The following is a 13,586-nucleotide window of genomic DNA, read 5'->3' as shown; positions in this document are numbered from 1 at the left end:
ATGTGGTAGAGGCTCTTCGGCGGCTATCGAGCGTGCGGGGTGCAGATTGTTGCGCATGTCAGCACCAACGATGCCTGTCGTCGGGGTTCCGAGGAAATCCTTGGGTGCTTCCGACGGCTGGCTAAATTGGTGAAGGCGGCCTCCATCTCTTGAGGAGTGAAAGCCAAGCTGACGATCTGCAGCATCGTACCCAGGGTGGACCGGGGTCCTCTGGTTTTGAGTCGAGTGGAGAATCTAAACCAGAGGCTACGTTGACTCTGTGACGAGAATGGTTGTAGATTCCTCGACCTACGCTATGGAGTGGAAGGTTGTAGAACACCCCTCAATAGATCAGGGGTGCACTACACACAGGAAGAGCAGTTACATGGTTAGCACAGTACTTGTGGCATGCACATGGGTGTGTTTTAGATTAGGTTCCTCCCCATGGGAAACAAACTGGTGGCCCAAAAAATTACCAGTTCATGACACTGATGTGGGTGTGCCAACTGTAAAAATTGTTAATTTGCCTAAACAGGTCATTCCAAAGGAATTAAATATGCTTAATCTCATGTTAGTAAGTTGTCGAAGTGTCTGTAGCAAGATCCTTGAGTTAATCTTCGAAATAAACAGTAGTAATGCCAATATTGTATTAGGTACCAAAAGCTGGTTGAAACCAGACATAAAAAGCAGTGAAATTTTGAACTCTGGTTGGACAATGTTTAGGAAGGATAGGACTGATGCTATGGGAGGTGGTGTGTTCATTGCAGTTAAAAGCTGTTTAAATGCAGTTGAGATCGATACTGCGTCGGACTGGGAAATAAGTCTGGATAAAGCTGTCAGACAAGGATTGACCATTGTATTAGGATGTTTTTATAGACCAGCAGCATCCGCAACAAATGTTGCAGAGCATTTCAGGGAAAGTCTGGAGTACATAGGAAGTAAATATCCAAATTATCCATTAGTTATAGGTAGAGACTTTAGCATCCATTGACTGGGAAAATTACACGTTTATCACAGGGGGCAGAAGCAAAGATTCGTGTGAAGTTATTCTAGGAGCACTCTCAACATACAACTGTGAGCAATTGGTTAGAAAACCAACTCGAGATGGGAACATATTAGATATCTTGGCGACAAACAGACCTGATCTTTTTGAGGAAGTTAATCTAGGAGAAGGTATTAGCGACCATAATGTTGTTGTGGCTTCTATGTCAGTGGAAGAAGTTTTCTTATTTGGGAAAGCAAATAAAAGTATCATTAATGAATATCTTCATAGTCAGTTCCAAGCATTCTCACCGCGGGACACAAAGATATTAAGCATCTTTGGTCGCAATTTAAAGGTTTTGTCCACCATGTGCTAGAGAAGTATGTGTCTAGCAAAACTATAGGGGAGGGAAAGGATCCACCTTGGTACAACAAACATATTAGGAAGTTGCTGAGAAAGCAGAGAATTTTGCAGTCGTTTTAAATGAAGTCACTGCCCCGCTGACAAACAGAAATGATGCGAAATGAAAGCACCTGTCAGGACAATGAGAGACATTTTTAACGAATTTGAAAGCAATATTTTATCTGCAAATTCTAAAAATAACCCCAAAAAATTTTAGTCGTACATGAAATCTATGAATGCGACAAATAATTCAATACCTTCTCTTGCAGACAGTATGGGTAATTTAACTGATGATGATAAACAGATGGCCGAAATTCTAAACCTAGCTTTCAAAAACTCGTTTACGATAGAGGACTGCAGCACCATTCCCCCTTTGAATTATCGAACAAACGAAAGGATGGCTGACGTAATGTTTAGTGTATCTGGGATTGTAAAACAGTTGAGATCCTTAGACGCCAGGAAGGCATCTGGCCCTGACGGTATCCCCGTAAGATTTTATGTTGACTATGCTACAAATATAGCACCATTCTTATCCGTCATCTATCAGAGATCATTGGAACGGTGGAAAGTTCCACGGGACTGGAAGAAGGCCCAGGTCATAGCAATCTGTAAAAAGGGTAGAAAATTGGATGCACATAATTACCAGCCAATTTCACTGACATCGATTTGTTGTAGAATCATGGAACATATTTTGTGTTCAGACGTAATGACCTTTCTAGACTCTGTGAAGCTCATCTGCAGAAACCAGCACGGATTTAGAAAACAGCGGTCATGCGAGACAAAGCTGGCCCTCTTTGTGCATGATATACAACAGGCTCTATATACCGGCTCCCAGGTTGATGCCATATTTCTCGACTTTCGAAAGGCGTTCAACTCGGTTCCCCACTGTCACTTGCTACAAAAAGTGTGCGCTTACGGTCTATCCAATGACATATGCGGTTGGATAGAAAGTTTTCTAACAGACAGGGAGCAGTACGTCGTCCTGAACGGGGTAACTTCAACAGAAACAAGAGTAACTTCGGGTGTGCCCCAGGGCAGCGTAATAGGTCCTCTGCTTTTTATGATTTACATAAACGACGTGGTTGATGGTATTGACAGCAGCCTTAGACTGTTTGCTGATGATGCTGCAGTCTACAGGAAAGTAGTATCACACGAAAGTTGTGAACAAATCAGTGAGTATTTGCAGAAAATAAATGCGTGGTGTAATGACTGGCAGTTATCTCTCAACATTAGTAAGTGTAACCTACTGCGTATAACAAGGCGAAAATCCCCATTAATGTATGAGTACAAAATAAATGATCAGTCTTTGGAAGTGGTAACATCAGGCAAGCATCTGGGTGTGACTATTTGAAATGATCTCAAATGGAATGATCAGATTACACAAGTAACGGATAAGGCGAACTCTAGATTGCAGTTTATTGGGAGAATCCTGAAGCGATGCAGTCCTTCAACAAAGGAAATAGCTTACAGTACGTTAGTTCATCCAGTGTTGGAGTATTGTTCATCTGTGTGGGACCCTTACCAGTTGGCTCTGATTCAATAGATTGAGAAGGTCAAAAGTAGAGCGGCAAGATTCGTGACTGGTACATTTAGCCATCACAAGAGCGTTACAAATCTCATAGAAAGTTTGAAGTGGGACACACTTGCAAATAGACGGCGCACTAAACAGAAAGAGCTGCTCTCTAAATTCCGAAATCCAATCTTTGCCGAGGATGTAGAGCATATATTATTACCACCAACTTTCAAATCTGTAATGATCATCATTCAAAGATAAGGGTAATAAGAGCTCGTACTGAGGTGTTCAGACAGTCTTTTTTCCCTTGCACGATCCGCGAGTGGAACAGAGGGGGGAAATATGACTTCAGCGCAAATTGTGCCCTCCGCCACACACCACTTGGTGGCTAGAGGAGTATATATGTTGATGTAGATGTAGAAATAACTAAGAAATTGCTCTTTTTTCACTGAGGCAACAGCAGCTCTACAAGTTAACCAAATTAAGGAAAAGCAAAAACTTAAAGACTACCCAACAGTCAAACTAAAGTCAGCTCAAGTGAATGTATCAGGACATCGTGAGATGTAATGGACATAACGGGATCAGAACTGCAGTAATAATGGTAACTATAATTTGTCACATAGATAAGGAATCTAATGAAAAATGTTGATGGCACATTGTAGAAAGCTGTTCATTTGTGCTACCTTTCTGTAGATTAGTGTTACCTGAGAAGCATAAGACACACTTTATATGGCTGAAAAATAAGTCTTTTTCTTACCACCTCCTCTAAGGCATTTTAAATGCTAGAGGTTTGGACATAGTAGTGTGGAAAGTAGCAGTTGATGAAAATTGCGGATGTTATGGTCAAGCCATCCATTGTTCTCCACTACAGATCTCACAAAATGCTCCCCTGCCTTTGCAGATGCTGCTTTGTGGGAAGTTGTAGTTGATGTAATTCCAGGGACTGATTCTTGTCTTAATCCATCTAGTACAGAGACCAGTATCTGAATGATGACCTAAAAATGGGGCCCAATCATGTTAACTGAATGTTGTTCATCAACAGACTGTGACAGAACATTGTGATAATGACTAGAAGTGGGTGGACCATGTGACAGAGGTCATCCACAATGCCTGTGATGCATTCACTCCAAAATTTGCCTCTCACTGTTCTGTGGTGAACAGTAATGGTTAATCTATATTGAGGGACAGGAGGATGACACTGCAAAACTTCAGAAGCAGTCCATTTGCAGGAAATCTGTTTTCAATAGCTAGGACTAAAGCCAGGAACATATTGAAGGGGTGAAAGGAAAGGTCATGGTGTAATTTCCTGTGCTTTATAAACTGTTCCACCTCATCAAAGTACTTGTACCTATAAGGAACGAAAATTAGGGTGTAACATCATATACTGCACTCAAAACAGCCTTTCACATTGTTTATGTCACTGTTTACCAGTCTCTGTTGCCCGTTATGAAAATGTGCACTGTTCACTGTTTGTAAAAGTTCTTTGGCCTTGGCTTCCCTTGCTTTCTTGGACCTAATGAACCTCATTCATCGATTGCTTTCATACAGCATAGCCTACCACATTCATCCTATTAAATTACAGATTATAAAAAAATTATAGTTCTGTTCCATTTATATACAATATTAATCTTATTTCATAATGGAATGATGATGAATAATTTCTTGTATTTCATGCACACCCATTTTTGTATATTTTTATCAGATGTTTCCCAGAAATTGCTAATGAATCTCTTCATTTCACTCTCCGAGTTTTCCACAACCTATCATTTCCAATTTTGTTATCATACCACCACCTTCTGTCGCAGCACATATTAAATTTTTTAATGGGTGTCATCTGTTTTCTCCTTAGTTTTCTATCTGTCATGACTCCTATGTACAAGAATGTTACTATGTTTCGGATTTAGACTCTCATTGCGGGAACACAGCAGCCAGAGACAGTGGCCATGTATGTGTGAGAGGCGTTCATGTGAATGTGTGTGTGTGTGTATGTTGTCTATTTCAAATTAAGGCCTTCTGGCCAAAATTTAACATGTTTAGTAGTCTTTTTGCTATGCCTGTTGCGGCGGTGCGGTTCTTTCCGTCCCTTTATGACAGACCTACCTGTGAACATTGTCTCAACAGATCATCAATAGGAAAGCCGAGTGAAACCTAATGTACTTCGACGTGAACCAGGCTGCAATTTAAGTCACTAATCTATGTTTCGGGAGAAACACGAAATGAAAGGTTGGAAATTTTGTCCTCAATTAATTTATTCTGAAACTTAGGTGAACAAGTATCACTGCCAAGCCCGTGCTAGTCTTAACACAGTCACTCACAAACCCTTTCACTCACATTAGCAAGTTTATGGTGTTGCATTTCCCGAAAACGTAATAGCTACAAAAATACTGATTTTTTTTTTTTTATTGATAATGCTCGCCAAATATTACGTCTGTCGGTACCTAATGCAGTCACAGTTTTTAGCCACCGACCTCCTCAATACGCCACGCGGAATTCATGTCTTTTCTCTTCACAAAATTCACTTAAAAATTCCGAAATTTCTACACAGCCATCGAAATAGTTATGCCGTCACTTTACTACACTTTTGATGTATGAAACACTGCTAGATCCAGCAACTTATTATTTCCATCGGAACTACTACTACACATGTCCGAACTGTTTCATGGCTAGGCTCCCACTCTTCTCTAGAATACTCTATGTCTTCTGTACGAGCAGAGAAAGGTGCGCAAAGAATATTGCTTCACCATTGGTCAGTTTACTCAACAGCCAATAGCAAAACAACACTTTCCCCGCATCAGTCCGCGCTTTTCATCAATAACCAATCGCAAAATAGTAAACCTAACGACTGCACTTTTTATCGACGTAATTATCTAGTAAGCTGAAGTTTTGCTTATGCATAAAATTATTTACTATTGTTATTTATACCTGAATTAACTGTCCTTTTACCATAAACTTACTTTACAAATCTATTCTACGAAAATCCTCTTTGTCCATATCCATACTTCTTCAGAATGTTCCCACACTAAATCCTACTACATAACTCGTTAAACAATTATCTTCATATTAACCTTAAACCACACTCACGCATCATTCATACTGCTAAAACACATTTATAACATTTTACATACACACAAAGACATAATAACACTTTATGAAAATACTAGAACAGTTTATGAAAAACATTCTATTACTTTAGTGCACTCCAGTGGCCACAATCGAAACTAAAATCACAGTCCCGCTATCCAATATTGTCCTCTGTCAGCTGACACATAAACTATGTGCGCGTCCAATCTCGCGTCACCATCTGTCACTATCCAGCTCTGAGACAATCTCCCACTTAACCGCCTCCAAGGCAGGATCGTTATACGGCACTACGCCTCACTGTCTTCAACTCAACATTTCTGTTGTGTGGTGAGTAGCAATCTGTTCTTTTCATATTATTGTCTTTGATGAATGCTATGATTGTGAAATAAGTACTCATCTTTCCTTTGTTGAAAATGCAGTGTTCATCATTTTGATAGCTGATTAGATCCTAGTGTTTTAAATTCTCCAGTGAAAACACTATTTTAAAAAATTTCTTCTCATTTTATTTCACGTTTTGTGTGGCAACAAAAGTGTAGTACACCATATACATTTTTACACAAAAGAGCTGTTGTACAGCACTTTTTGAACCAAAACACATACTGTGTGCAGAGTACAGGTGCTTACAGAGACAGGTATGATTTTCAGACTGATGTGGACTGCAGAATCCCTTATTTGGCGTGCACTCAGTTCTGTGTATCATATCTCTGTTTTCCAGAATGTTCTAGAAGTTGTAGAGTCAAAAATGTTTTGTAATCGCATCCAATTTTACAGACAGTACACATTCAAATAATAAAAAAAAAATATGGTTACAAAAAATAAAATCAGTAATAAAAGTTACTTGATGTAATCATAAAATAGAAAGTAAAATATAAAGATATGCCACATCACGAGGTTTCTTGATATATTACTTTTACAGCATAATAAATTGTTTTTGAAGAAACTGAACATGTTTTTGATATGTAATTGTAATTCTTAATTTGATGAACAATAATGTTTCACTTGGCATTAAGTAAATTAAAATTGGAAAATAATAATGTCCTTGTGGCATTAGTTATCTATATAAATAAAAATTTAAATGTTCATTTGTTCAAAATTATTAATCTCCAAAAGTTCTTGATGGATTGCTTTGAAATTTTGACACATCACATTCTAATACATGTGAGGTTTTAGGTACTTACTTAATGTTACACATATTTGAAAGTAGTTGTATAAAATGTATATTCCAATGCAATATTATGCCAAAATTTTGAAGTATTCAGTCAAAAACTTATGAAGATTTGCGATACGGAACGCTTACAGTTTCTGCATAAAATCAGCCTTGGAACAAAGCAGAAAACAGAAACTATATACAGAATTATTGATCATGTAATGTAGTGTTAACGTGGTAAGCAAGATTTTCATTGTTAGCATGTGGGGTCATGGCCACCTGTATTATAGGTTTGCAGTGTTTGGAGTGGTGGAGAGGTATGTCTAGTCACTGTCTTAACAATAATCATGATCTGACAAATGTGACTATAGTAGCAACCTTCCTTCTGCTCTTTGTGTTGTATTACGGCAGCTTTAATTTAATTTCAATTATTAGTACAAATGAACACTGCTTTGGAAGACAGCCGTCTCTATAAGGAGCTGTCATGAATCATTCTTACATCCATGTGAAACACTCTGATTCATACTACATACGCTTTTGTAGGTTGGTATGACCTGATTTCAAACATAAACAATCCTCCTCAAGGTGGTCCATAACATTATGACAATTTCCACCCTTTTTCTCACCCAGGACATCATCAAATCAAGTGACCACTGTTTTGGTAACAAGTTGTAGATTTCGTGCCAGCTTTAGTGTTTTAATAAATATTGTGTTACCAGTTTTATTTACTGTAATTTTATAGTGGTTATTAATAATAATTCTCACACCGGAACCCAAAAGGTTTTTGCTGCATGTTGTATTAACACCATTGGACATGATCGAAACAAAGAGGGAAACCCGTATGCGTGTTTGCCTGCGACAGCACTCAGCCACTGCCTTTGTGATTGATGTTTCGTGTACTATAGAGAGACAAGTAGAACTAATTGCTGTTAGGAAGAAACAAAAACAATTAATTACTTAGGATTTTTTTAAAAAAGACAATATTGAAATTGTTTTCATTTCATATTTTGAACAGTATAAAGAGAATGACAGTAATTCATTCATTTTCACATATTGTGTTTGCTGTGCTTTCCTGTACTTCGAGCTCTTTTGGGTCAGACTGCTGAAAAGTGTGAAAAGGAGTATTACTGTAAGTACAAATATACATGTTCATTTCTTCAAAATCTGCAGTATATGGAAGTTCTTCACTGATTGCTTTGAAATTTTGACACAACATTGAATTTTAATATGGGACTGTTTTTAGGTACCCAATTCTTAATATGTAAAGGGAAAATGTTGTTACCAAAAACCTCGGTGTACTTTTCTATGTACTTCAAGTTTGTGCATGTTACTGAAATAAACATTTAGACACATGTAGAACAAATATTTTTTAACAAATAAATATAAATATAAAATAGTGAAATGTAGATTTAAAATACAAATGTAAAGTGGTGAAATGTTAGCAAACAGGAAAGTTGTATTTATGCTGTATTGGTTTATGATTAGAAAATTAGAAACTACTGCAGAATCTGATTTTGCAGTAACAATAAAGAAGGTTGAAGGTCAGAGGGGATAGGAGGGGGAGGAGGGGAGGTGGATAGAGGAGTGGGAAGAAATGGACGGAGAGAGAGAGAGAGAGAGAGAGAGAGAGAGAGTGGGAAGGAGGAGGATATGTACAAAGAAAGGGGGAAGAGGAGATGGACAGAGACAGGGGACAGAAGGAGATTTGGATGCGTCTCCCATTCCCATTCATATTAGAAACATGTGCTTTCCCTTTTCTTTCTTTACCCTGTAAGTAGACTCAGCCACAGCAAAGCCTGGCTGGGAACAGCTTGTAACTGATAAAAAGAAATAGAAAACAAATTACATTTTTCATGGACCCAAAATCATTTGGCTGTGACTATTCATGGGATGAACAAGTTTTGTTCTGTAATAATTCCACAAAGTAGTGACCAAAAACATGTTAAAGTATTGTAAACAATTATTACAAACAAATATGCAAAAGAGTGTAATTACATAAATACTTCACAGTATAGCGTACTTACGTAAAGCCCGTGAATCTTGTATGTTACAACTGAAGTCAGAATAAACATTGGTGATTACAGGTGGAATCACAAATTTTGGTAAACTCATGATGATAACATAAACTTCGGTTGATCTAGAAACCCAGAAATCTTGGTTTGTTATAAGTTCCTATACTCAGCTTTTTCCTCCAGGCACGCTGTGCAATAACATGAAAGTTTTTAGTATTTCAACCGCACTGCATAATACCTTATTCTTTAAATACATTTCATCAGAAGCATGTTTATATGTATTGTTTCATTCATCACGAAGTTGCTAATACCTCATGTTACTTGACACAGACTATTTTTCTTGAATAGTTATTCGTAGCAACTGTTTCAGTCTGTAGCTGATAAGTTGCAAATCAAATCCTGTAATGTAGTGATTACTATTGAATCCTTACAAAACTAGCTTTAACATTAAATGCCTAGTTTAATGTGTTCTGCTAATCCATTTAGTTTCCTTAAGAAAAATTCAGATATATTACGGCAGAGAACACACGATGTTGAAGTAAAAAAGTACTGTATTACTTTGCTTGAAAAGTATGGATCCTTTGATTATACACGACAGACATTGGAGCAGTTGGATATTGAAGCCAGGGCAGAAGTGGAAAGGCTGGGAGGCAACCCCTTAATGGAAGCTCTTCTTGATGCGCTGTTGACATGGAAAAATGGTGCGCAAGCAAAGCGACGAGTTTCTATCACTGAATAAAATATCAGAGTTGTGTTGTGTAATGAACTGTTGTTTGTTTTTCTCAGAGTTTAGTAAAACTGTATAAGTTATTTTATTTATGACTGTTGTGATGTGTCGAATGAAATTACTTTTTTGTTAAACCGCAGAAGCCTAACATATAAGTCTTAAAAATATATGTAACTTGCAAACTGTATGTTCCAAAACTCTACTAAAACATTGTAAGAAAGTTTCAACATACAAGGCTGTGAGCTATGAAAAATGACACCAACTTTCTTATCAAAATATTTTGCAGCGAAAGAGGCTATATCGTGAATACATTTGAGTTGCAGCCTATTTACTATACCTATTTTTGAGTTTTGGAACATAGTTGCAGAATATCAGTATTAAATGCCATTAGTGGTGAATCAAAGCGTGTATAAGATGACAATATTTAAAACATTCCATTATATATACAGGCTTGTAGCAGTTTAGAGGATAGATTAGGTAGCAACATTGTTATGAATAATTTATTGTTTCAAAGCATTATTTTCAGACAATAGCAGCTGTGAGAGCAGCATGATCTAAGTGTGTGCAAGGTCACTGCCTGTGATAAACAATTTGTCAATTTTACTGCAGTAGTCATGTCGAAGTCGAGATTTTATATTAATTTCCATTCTTTCATTTGTGTGTCCTATTTATGTCTTTGTCATTGTATTTTTCTTATGTTTCTAAATTATACTGAGATCTGTTAAGTGGGAAATCTTTACCTAGCACTTCCAATCTTCACAATACATTTCACTGCACTCTAATGCACATCGCTGCCCTTTGGTTCATACAGACCCTTAATACTTCTTCAGAGAGCTTCACATCTGTCAGTTTATTCTCGAAATTATGTTCATTCTAGTAAGTGACTTATCTTCTGTGCTGACATTTCCACGCACTCTGTAATAGTCTGTTCATTTAATATCATTCTATCTCCACATCACAATTTTAACAAATATCATTATAGCTTTTCTGGTTTGTTTTGCTCATTTTGTAAAAGTTTCAACATCTTTTACTATGCTTTTTATACACGAGAATGTTTGTCTAAAATTTTGTAAATATATTTTGGTGCCATGAGACAAATGCCCACTGACTCAGACATGTCTTGCAAAAGCAAGCTTAAAGGCAGTCGGTAATAAAATAAGGTTGTTGATAGTGGCAAAACACCTTTCTATGGTGCCCAATGACATCCTCCTAGATTTGTCCACAACCTTTATTGTAAAGGTGGGAAGCTCTGTGACACTGGGTGCTTTGAGTTTTAGTGAAATTCCATTTCCTGCGCTTAATAGTGTGTCTGGCTATGGCAGAAAAACGAAGACCATAATCTTTCCACAGGTAAATTGTTTCCTCAAAATTGTAGTCACCATTTAAAGAGTGGTGTAAAGTGTACAGTTTGTAGTTTTGCTCATGTTACAAGCAGGCCTCACTGTCCACAGTTGAGAAGAAAATTAAATTTAGAGTTTACTGTGCTCCATACAGCTCATATTAGAGACAGTGCCCATATAATCATATCCGTCTATGCTAGTGGTGTACTAATTTTACCTCATTATCAAAACCACAAGTTGATTGTAAAAATTTTCTTTGTATATAATTTAAGGTTAAAAGAGAGAACTCGTCAAGTAGAAGTGTTGAAATGGCATCAGGCACACACAAAACAATGAAAAAATCACTTTACTGTTTTCCATTTAAAATATTTAATAGTTTTAAAACATGTCAAAAAAATATAAGAAATATAAATATACAATTACTTTGTCAAGTTCTAAAATCTTAATAGCTCTATCTACTTGCCTAAGTTTTAGAAAATGTTGATTCTGGTACAGTCAGTACTTTTGTAGATTTTGCTACTACAACTGGAACATATTTGAGAATATGTTGGGCCTTATGTTTAGCCTCCTCTCTTTCCTGCTCTTCATTGAGTTGTCTCCTGCATTATTAAAACAAAGGGGGCTTTTTTGGGTGCTAGTCAATTACCCAACACTTCTACTATTGGGTGAGTTGCCTCCTTTACTCCTAAGGTATTTGCATTTTGCAAGAATTTTCCTTACCACATTTAAAATTTTGTTGTACTGTCTGTGTTAGTAAAACATTAGTGTCTCTGTTTCCAAACTGAATTTGTAAAATGCATGTCGCTTGCAACTTTTTAACATGAGAGTAATTCAGTGTTGCTTATTGTGGAATTGATATCAATCGTGTTTGATAGTAGTACCTGTGTTAAAACCAATGCTTTACTTCCAGAGGGTAGTATGTTTTGTAAGGCGGAACATGAATTGGTATAAAAGTAGATAGTTAATTTCAGGTACAGGTGCATATCACGTTAGTAAGAAAGCCAGGACTTTTCACAATTGTAGTGTTAAATGTACCACACAATTTTTCCATATATTGAATAAACAAAGGAACACTTTGTATGTTTCTGGAAACTTTTAGTTTAGTATTTTGTTAATTTAATTCTTCTACCAACATTCTTTTGCTCTGTAACTTATGCTCTGTTCTGCTCCCCATGTGCTTGGTGTTTTTGTAACTTTCCCATTCACGCCTGTCTCGAAAAAGAAATGGGAATATCAAATGTTATATTTCCTGGACCCATAAAACAAATGCAGCATAGGATGACTGGACACACAGAGGTCACGTTGACCCAAAATGCCAGAAGACCACGCATTGAGGTGAAAGGCAAAGCAGTCAGAAGCTTTTTGTCCAAATATCCAATGTATATTGAACATAATGATATGTGGAATCAAACGGCTAGTGACATCTCAACTAGGTTAAGTAAAATACGAAGTAGCTTCTTAGCTCTTATTAAAGCACTTAATACAGTTTTTGTAATTTTATCTAAGAAAGAAATTACACTTCAGCAAACCATTCTCTTGTGAGGGCATTTAGCAGAATATTGCACAATGCACACAGGTTTGTAAAGAGAGCCAAATTCAATCACTAAATCAGCCATCAGTGCCAACATTTCACATTTTACAAATTTGGAGAACAATCGGGTGGTGATAGGGCAAAGCATATTAACGAGATCAAAATTGTATTTTCCTATGTGTCAGTCAAGTGTACTGATTGCTGCAGACTAATCATGTACTGTTGCCAAAAATGCACAAGTGGTAAATTGATGCTCCTATTCATAATGGAAATTTATATGAAGAATTTTCTCTATTCATTTTCAGCATTTCACTACAATTCTGATTGGAAAGTGTTCTAGGAGGAAATACTATGGGACTCAGTATCATTTCATTACTTAATCATTGAATACACAGATAATGGGATTTGATGCGTTCCAACCCATTTAAGCAATATTAGAAGAATTCATTACTAAATATAAAGCTAAAAATGATTTTAATTTATTCTGAGGTTTTATACAGTTCTTGTGGTTCAATATTCCTTATCAGTGTATAAGAGTATTCAGCATCAGTGGAAATATAACTACACACCTAAATGAATTTCTTCACATCTCAACTCCATTATATATAAAAATAGTATCAGCTGCCCTACTGCAAACCTCTTCCCCCATGAACCATGGACCTTGCCGTTGGTGGGGAGGCTTGCGTGCCTCAGCGATACAGATGGCCGTACCGTAGGTGCAACCACAACGGAGGGGTATCTGTTGAGAGGCCAGACAAACATGTGGTTCCTGAAGAGGGGCAGCAGCCTTTTCAGTAGTTGCAGGGGCAACAGTCTGGATGATTGACTGATCTGGCCTTGTAACATTAACCAAAACGGCCTTGCTGTGCTGG

At 37.1% G+C, this 13,586-nt stretch overlaps 1 protein-coding gene across 2 annotated transcripts in view; it reads left to right on the top strand.

Annotated features, from left to right (window-relative positions):
* The window catches only part of LOC126246465 (terpene synthase), a 42,857-nt gene extending 30,582 nt beyond the window's left edge, over positions 1-12,275 (top strand). For both annotated transcript variants that reach the window (XM_049948398.1, XM_049948397.1), the window contains exon 6: positions 9,623-12,275. In XM_049948398.1, the coding sequence (XP_049804355.1) occupies positions 9,623-9,855 (233 nt within the window). In that variant the 3' untranslated portion in view covers positions 9,856-12,275. The remainder of the gene's footprint in view (positions 1-9,622) is intronic.
* Positions 12,276-13,586: the final 1,311 nt, after the last annotated feature.

Source organism: Schistocerca nitens, chromosome 1, assembly GCF_023898315.1.
Source record: "Schistocerca nitens isolate TAMUIC-IGC-003100 chromosome 1, iqSchNite1.1, whole genome shotgun sequence".
NCBI classification, from domain to species: Eukaryota; Metazoa; Arthropoda; class Insecta; order Orthoptera; family Acrididae; genus Schistocerca; species Schistocerca nitens.
Note: the sequence above shows the minus strand (reverse complement) of the source record. Positions and strands in the feature narration are given on the sequence as shown.